General features: G+C 52.5%; 2 protein-coding genes across 2 annotated transcripts; one reads left to right on the top strand and one right to left on the bottom strand.

The window, feature by feature from the left end:
- Positions 1-497: 497 nt before the first annotated feature.
- On the bottom strand, positions 498-1,023 carry LOC100903361 (cuticle protein 10.6). The gene is made up of 2 exons (XM_003741390.2): positions 992-1,023; positions 498-913 (listed from the first exon to the last, which is right to left on the bottom strand). Exons 1-2 carry the CDS (start codon positions 998-1,000, stop codon positions 551-553), a joined length of 372 nt encoding a protein of 123 aa, XP_003741438.1. The 5' UTR covers positions 1,001-1,023; the 3' UTR covers positions 498-550.
- A 3,169-nt stretch (positions 1,024-4,192) lies between these two features.
- Positions 4,193-7,046, top strand: LOC100903217 (pupal cuticle protein G1A). Its single transcript, XM_003741389.3, has 4 exons — positions 4,193-4,222; positions 4,306-4,642; positions 4,899-5,167; positions 6,651-7,046. Exons 1-4 carry the CDS (start codon positions 4,214-4,216, stop codon positions 7,044-7,046), a joined length of 1,011 nt encoding a protein of 336 aa, XP_003741437.2. The 5' UTR covers positions 4,193-4,213.
- The last annotated feature ends 145 nt before the right edge of the window (positions 7,047-7,191 follow it).

Here is a 7,191-nt window from a genome sequence, read left to right as displayed (position 1 = left end):
ATGCAAATTCTTACGGAGACTCGATGCTGTCGCTCCGTCTGGGCCCTGGCGTGAATTCAAATCGCCCTCCTCGTGCTTCCGTTCAGAGGATGGACCGGGAGAAGAAGAACCGAGAGATGGCGACGAGGAGGGCGACCGCCAGCGAGAGGGAAGGAGGCAACATGAAAAGATGAATTTCCTGCAAAAGCCAAGATAATCCGCAATACATCAACCGGGATTAGATCGAGATCCTCAGGCTGCTGCTGCTGCGGCTGGTGCCGTTTCGGCTACTCCGACGCTGCGTTGTGAGACCGTCCCGTGGAGTGAGATGCCTAGTCTCCTTCCTCGTTCCGCGTTCGCCAGCCACAGTCACTCTTGAAGCTTCACAGAAACCAGCTCGATTGCCAGGGCTCTAATGACGATTAATCCATGGATAGGATCCCGTAAAGATCCCGCTGCTTTTTCGACTACGGATACATCGTTTGTCAAATTCCATGTAGTGAATCAGAGTGAGGACTTCAACGGATGTCTTTATTTACAACACTAGAATGTCTCTTCCTCTCGCAGAAATCTAGTAGTGTCCGTAAGCTCCGTGACCGTATGCGAGACCATGGCCGTAGGCAACGGGGGCGGCGTGGACAACGGGAGCAGCAACCTTGGCAACGACGGGGGCGGCGTGGACGACGGGGGCAACGTGCTTGGTGACGGTGGAGTAGGAGGAAACGATGGGAGCGTGAGCCTTAGCGATGACGGGGGCAGCGTAAGCGTGGCCATATCCGTGTCCGAGGACGGGAGCGGCGGCGATTCCGTGACCGTAAGCGTGTCCGTATCCGATAGCGGGAGCAGCGGCGTATCCGATGGCTGGGGCGGCACCGTATCCGTAGCCAACAGCTCCGGCCTGAGCGGCAGCGACGAGAGCGGCGAAAGCAAGAGCCTATCGGAGAGGAGGAGTCGTCAGAACCTCAAATAATGAACTCGAGAATTCTACGGCATTCGGGGCAGTCGTACTCACGGCAATCATTTTGATCAGGATCGACTTGAGTTGTACCGTGGAGCAGTGATGCTGGATATTTATACCAAGTGGGGAGGAGGACAGAACTTCGTCCCTTATGACGTTGTGTGGCTTGCCCGCTCAAAGACGGCGCGCTGTCCGAGTCGCTTTACCACTCCGAAACGCTCACCTCTCACGCAGTGATTCTGGACATTTCGTGCACTGGACGGAAACGCCAACAGGAGTAGATGAACTTGAAGATTGTGATCGAACTTTTCGATTTATTCTCCGATCGCGACGGATAAGAGAAGTGCAGCTCGTGGTAGATTTCGGGGCCCAACAGGCAAACCTCGCTCACAGAAAACTCCGACGGATCGAATGGACGGTTCTCGCCCCGGGAACATCCGACGGACAGGCGACTGCTCGCAGCGCGAAGGCTCCAATTCCATATATGCCCAAATTCGCAAGTACCATATGGACGCTGTTGTATTGTGCGGGTATCCGGACTCTGCGGCCGGCTCTTCTCCACGGAAACCCGTATAACAGATCGAGAAAAATATCTTCGGATTTCCAAAGGGTAGCTCTCCTCTCACGAGTCCGGTACCTTCAAAAATCGTGGGAAAATATAAACAGATGCGCACATACATCTCGATTTTCGATCTTTGGGGACGGATCATTCCCGACACGTCAGAACCGGGGGTCTGCAGCTTAATTGCCGACGTCTCGAGCGTAGAGACTTCATCATCAATGCAAAGAGTCTCAATCATTCATCAAGCAATCATTCATCATAGAAAATAAATTCAACAATCCCCGAGCGAAAGGAGTCGACGGCTCAGGGTCGCCCAACGGAACTCCGGCGCCGGCTTCCGCATCGAAGTGATCAGAGTCCTCTCGCGGTGGAACCGAACGGAGCGAAGAACGGAAGAGGAATTCGCACGCGGGAGCATTCTCTAAATTCTGGTGATTCTCAGTCGAGGTTCCAAAACACCACCGAATTCGTTCTGTATGAGATGAATAATTCCGAGGCCTTGCGTGTGTCGTCCTGGTATTTCAGGGAGTTCGATCAACAATCGATTGTACTTTCCATCGAGTTTCGTTATCGGGAAATCTGCGAGTTGCCCGCTTCGTTGATATCGCTATAAGCGAAGCGCATACTCCTTCCTGCTCGATTCCCCGGAAGGTACTCCGAGAGTCGAGTTTCACGCGCTCTGCGGCATCAGTCTGCATACGAAGGCTTATCAGGCTGCATACGAAGGATTTCGCAAAAGAGAAGTGTGAATGTAATTAGGTATGCAGCGGAATTATCTGCGGAAATTCTGGTCAGATTCCGTCGATATCAAACACGCCTTGCTTATTTCTGTCGTCGTCGTCGTCTTTAATGCCACTGTCCTTGTCGCCGGTCCCGTGAACGGTCACCGTGAGGCATCGGGCAGCGGCCACTACGATCGCTGCCTCGTAGATGCGTTCAGTCTGCGCGGTTTCGAGAATATCCAAGGCTTCGACTTCAGACAGCAGTCCAATGGAGAATCGCCCGGCGCTTCGTGATTTTTAATCGGGGGGAGTTCGCTTCAACCTATCGAGGAGCTCAAAAACGATCCAGGCGCCAGGCGTTCTCAGCTCGATGCTTGTCTAGAGAGCGGTCGAATCCTCGTAAACGATCAGACGCTCTCCCCTGGACAAGGCGGAGCGCACGTCGAAATCCCAGCTCCGACCAGAAACCAGCATGGAAAGCGTGTCTTCATACCCATGCTCAGCTGTTCTTCTGTCGTTTGAAAGAGTTGAGAAACTTTGGGGGAACAGAGCCAGAAAAAAAGAGAAAAAATACAAGTCATTTTCGTCGATTGTGACACGTCCAGCGTCATCTGTGTCATCATCCTAAGCGCTCCATCAGGAAGTTGTAAAGAGCCGGTTGTGGGGTAACAAAAAAACGTTGTGCGCACAAACACAGTTAATAGCGCTTCCGAAGTTCTCCCCTACCAGAAGTTCCGGCATTTTCTGAACTGGATGGTAATTACCTCAATTTATGAATCCCATGCGGGAAGAGAAGTTAATGGACTCAAGTTTTCTCTCTACTATGTAACACGCCCGTGCCCTTGCGGGTGATGCCTTACACGAGGAAGGAGTCACAACTCTCTGAAATAATCACTTACGGCTCGCATCTGAAACGCTGCCGATCGACGGGCATCACTAGGATTTCTGTCAAGCTTTGACGGCTAGAGTCAATATAATGTCACGGTCCGATTTCGGGGGAATAATAATAATTGAAGGACAACGTCTCTTGATTTTCTGAATGCCCGATGACGGCCCCGAGGAACGAGAATTTCCACTCAAAATTATCACAATCGACCGGTTCATCAGCGTTTGTCTGCTTGGCGCAAGCGTCGGATCCAGGCATCAGCTTCGGATCATCTTCATCAGATCTCTGATCTCGGGAGAAGGCATCCATAGAATAGGTACTTCTCCTCTCGTATCCGATTAGCGAAAGAGCTGAATCTGACTTCATTGAAAACTTCTCCTCTTCGTTGTCAGAATCAAACCGATTACATGGAATTCCATCTGCCTTGGAAGTCTCTGACTCGCGGTTTGCGATCAAAGGGCGGCGCATCGTCAGATAGTTATTAGTGAATCTCTCGAGAATCCTCGCTCATGATTCGAAACTAATTCACTTGGAATCGCTCTCCGAAAACGTATGCGCGTATGCATATAATGCGTCCGGGAACGATTCCAAAGATGAGGATTCTTCGCGGGAGGAGATCGAGCGAACGCGCTGCGGCGTACCTAATGAGAAGTCTGGCTTAGGTAAACCGCCTCCGCTGCAAATGAACTCCTCCTAAGCTGAAGCCGAACGAAGGAGAAAAGAAGCCCGCTTTGCTCGGAAGTTTCGTTCTCCACGCGATGAAACTGTCTGCCCAGCCAGTCATAATTACGGAGCTCTTTTCATCTGTTCCTTCTTTCTATTCCTCGTTTTTAGCGCAAACCCCACAGTCGGAAGCCATAGTCGCATATTGTCGCGAGGAGTTCAACCTCGGAGCAGGTGTCCCCGAAAGTGAGGTCTTCAACTGGGTCTTGAGGTTAAGCCTCTGTGAACAATACGAAAGAGCAAGACTCGTCCCGTTTTTCTGTCAAGGGAGAATTCGAGCAGAAGTCGGTGATCCTTCCAGTCGCAATCTTACCCTCTCTCACAGTTTGTATAAATCTTACGGAGCGCCTCCAAAAGTACCCAGACAATTCCCATCTGAGACAATGTTCGCCGTGAGTATATGACTCGTCTTGGACTCGAACAGATACCGCTTCGGACGTTTCGGGAAGGTGGTCTAATTCTCCTCTCTGAACAGGCTCTTGCTTTCGCCGCCCTCGTCGCCGCCGCCCAGGCTGGTGCTCTCGGATACGGATACGGTGCCGCCCCGGCCATCGGATACGGTGCCGCTCCCGCCATCGGATACGGTCACGCCTACGGGCATGGAATCGCCGCCGCCCCCGTTCTCGGACACGGATACGGCCACGCTTACGCCGCTCCCGTCATCGCGAAGGCTCACGCGCCTATCGTTTCCTCGTACTCCACTGTCACCAAGCACGTTGCCCCTGTCGTCCACGCCGCCCCTGTTGTAGCTAAGGTCGCCGCTCCCGTTGTCCACGCCGCTCCGGTCGCCTACGGACACGGTCTCGGATATGGCCACGGAGCTTACGGACACTATTAAACACACCAAAGAGATTTTTTGTAAATAAAATCATCTGACAAAATATTTCTCCCTCGAATCGAAGCAAGGATATGGTTGCCGATTGTCCCAGCTGACCCCATGCGTGGGGCCGATGATCGAGGAGAAACTCGGATCACTCAGCGCTTTACTCCACGAGGAGCATGTCGTGGGGCTAGAGACTCTTTTCAGTGCGAGTCCTCTCTTTGCGAGACAATTCATTCCCATTGCAGTCAATGGAAGCTTCCCGAACTCTTATGAGGTGCCAGACTTCAAAGGTGACCTTGCCTTGCAGCTTAATCAGTCGAGGAACGCGAATGCAGACTCCAGGGCAAATAACTTCAATGCAGGGCAAGATCACTCTCCGGCCCTCAGGAATGAATGTCCGAGTCCACGCATCACGATCTTCTCTGAAACATCGGCCCTCGGATCAGAGTTTTCGCACTTCCGGCCTGTGTATACTCGATTCGTATCGGAAAAATGCTCGCATACGTTGATATGGGTACGTCCGAGACGCCCGCGCCCGTGGAGGCATACCATGTAGCGGTATAGCATTGATGTCTCTAATCACTCGCAGCGAGCGACTGAGTCGTCGCCTGGATGATTTGGTCGAAAAAAGTCTGGAAAGGCTCCCTCCGGACGGATATTCATCGAAAAACAGTCCGTTCCAGCATCATTCCGCCTGGAATTCATACCATAAGTGCACGAAACTAGCTCTGCCAAAGCGATACCTTGGGGAAGGTCCGAGTTACTCGTCCCGGCGAGTTAAGTCGAGCTTCCCTCGAGGTAAACATAGGAGTCGTTCTCCGTAGTCCGGAGATGACGGGACGAAACGGAATCACGATCCCCCGTATCTCGGAGAAAGATGCGAAAAATGGGATGGTTTTGATTCTTGAACCGAAATACAGAAGATCGATCTAGCCCTTGCGCATCCCAGTCGATAACCAGAAGAAAACGCTCAACTATCACGGGCAGAAGGTCAGAAAGCTCGGGTATCAATCGCACAGAACGGTCAGCCCAATATTCTTTTAACAGGAAGCGGAATTCAACCAGAAAGTCCGCGACTCCTGGCCGGAAAATCGTTTCCTGCTTGGAACAACTGTTCCTCAAACAGAAACATCCTCGTCCCATTGTTCGTCGACCGAGGTGCATGGACTGCGTTCGTCTGAGAAATTATTCCCTGACAAAATGTCGAAAACGTTCCTCGTTAACACAGGGTTCCGAAGGCTCAAATTAAAGCGATCCAGAATATCGGTAATCTAATATAGCTGGACGAGAGCATCGATGATATTCACGCCCCCCCCCTCTTTGAATGGGTTGATTCGTCTGAGTTATCTCGGTAGGGCTTGGCAAGACTCGGAAACTTCTCGGTACCTTCTCCCGGACCCTGAGCTAGAGCACATTGATTCTCAAGGGGTCGGGTCGGTCGAAATTGGTAACGCTGCAGGAATCTCGAATCTACTCGAATGTGTAGCCGTCGTATCACAAGTCGCCACTTGACTCCCTTCAGTTATGTCTTCCGCGGACATCACACTCTTCTACAAACAACCCGCGCAGGTCGATTCGGTCTCTCATGATGATTGCCTCAAAACAGAAGAAGTCTCACACACTCCTAATTAGCTTCATTAGGGCAGTCGCGCCGATCGATGGCAGCGAGGATTGTTTCTGTGGGGCGGAAAAGCCTCGGGGCGATTCGACTCTGTGAGGAATTAATGCACAAATAATTGCAAAACTTTCGAATGACGTTGTGGTTGTGATAAACCTACCGGAAACTATACGTCCATAAGAGGAGATTTTTCCGCTTACCCTTTCTCAAATTCTGTATAAATACCCGATCGAGTGCAGAATCGATCAGTGAACCCGAAAAGGAGCCATGATCGCCGTGAGTAACTTCTTCCCCGCTCGATTCGTTCAAGGAGACAAACCAGAACTTTTTCCATCGACTTCTCTGAACTCCGAATCAAGTAGTTCCCCTTCCTCGGCAGGCCATCGCCTTCGCCGCTCTCGTCGCCGCCGCCAATGCCGGAGGCCTCGCTGTAGGCCACGGCTACGGAATCGCTGCCGCTCCCGCCATCGGATACGGCCACGGAGTCGCGGCCGCTCCCGCCATCGGATACGGCCACGGAATCGCTGCCGCTCCGGCTCTCTCTTACGGCCACGGTTATGCCGCTGCCCCGGTCCTCGGACACGGTTACGCCGCCCCCGTCATCGCTAAGGCCCACGCGCCCATCGTTTCCTCTTACTCCACTGTCACCAAGCACGTCGCCCCCGTCGTGCACGCCGCCCCCGTCGTCGCCAAGGTTGCTGCCCCCGTTGTCCACGCCGCTCCCGCTTACGGACACGGTCTTGCTTACGGTCACGGAGCCTACGGACACTACTGAACGGGGGTTCCTCGCAGTAGACGTTCAGATGTAAATAAATGATATGTTGAAGTCACGAAATTCTACTCCGAGAGACTAACGCCAGGGATTCTCCGCCGAGTGAACTTCCGCCAAACGGGGCCTCCGACGATGATGTTCCCAACAA

The sequence above is a fragment of the Galendromus occidentalis genome, unplaced genomic scaffold, assembly GCF_000255335.2.
Source record: "Galendromus occidentalis unplaced genomic scaffold, Mocc_1.1 scf7180000077170, whole genome shotgun sequence".
Lineage (NCBI taxonomy): Eukaryota > Metazoa > Arthropoda > Arachnida > Mesostigmata > Phytoseiidae > Galendromus > Galendromus occidentalis.
The sequence above is the reverse complement of the archived record's forward strand: the minus strand, read 5'-3'. Positions and strand labels throughout refer to the sequence as shown.

What these genes read in the sequence shown, in the direction of transcription:
- LOC100903217 (XM_003741389.3), top strand. An exon ending in CGGACACGGTCTCGGATATG is followed by an intron (nt 4,643 to 4,898) that starts GCCACGGAGCTT and finishes TTCCCATTGCAG; the next exon opens with TCAATGGAAGCTTCCCGAAC. An exon ending in GCTCGCATACGTTGATATGG is followed by an intron (nt 5,168 to 6,650) that starts GTACGTCCGAGA and finishes CTTCCTCGGCAG; the next exon opens with GCCATCGCCTTCGCCGCTCT.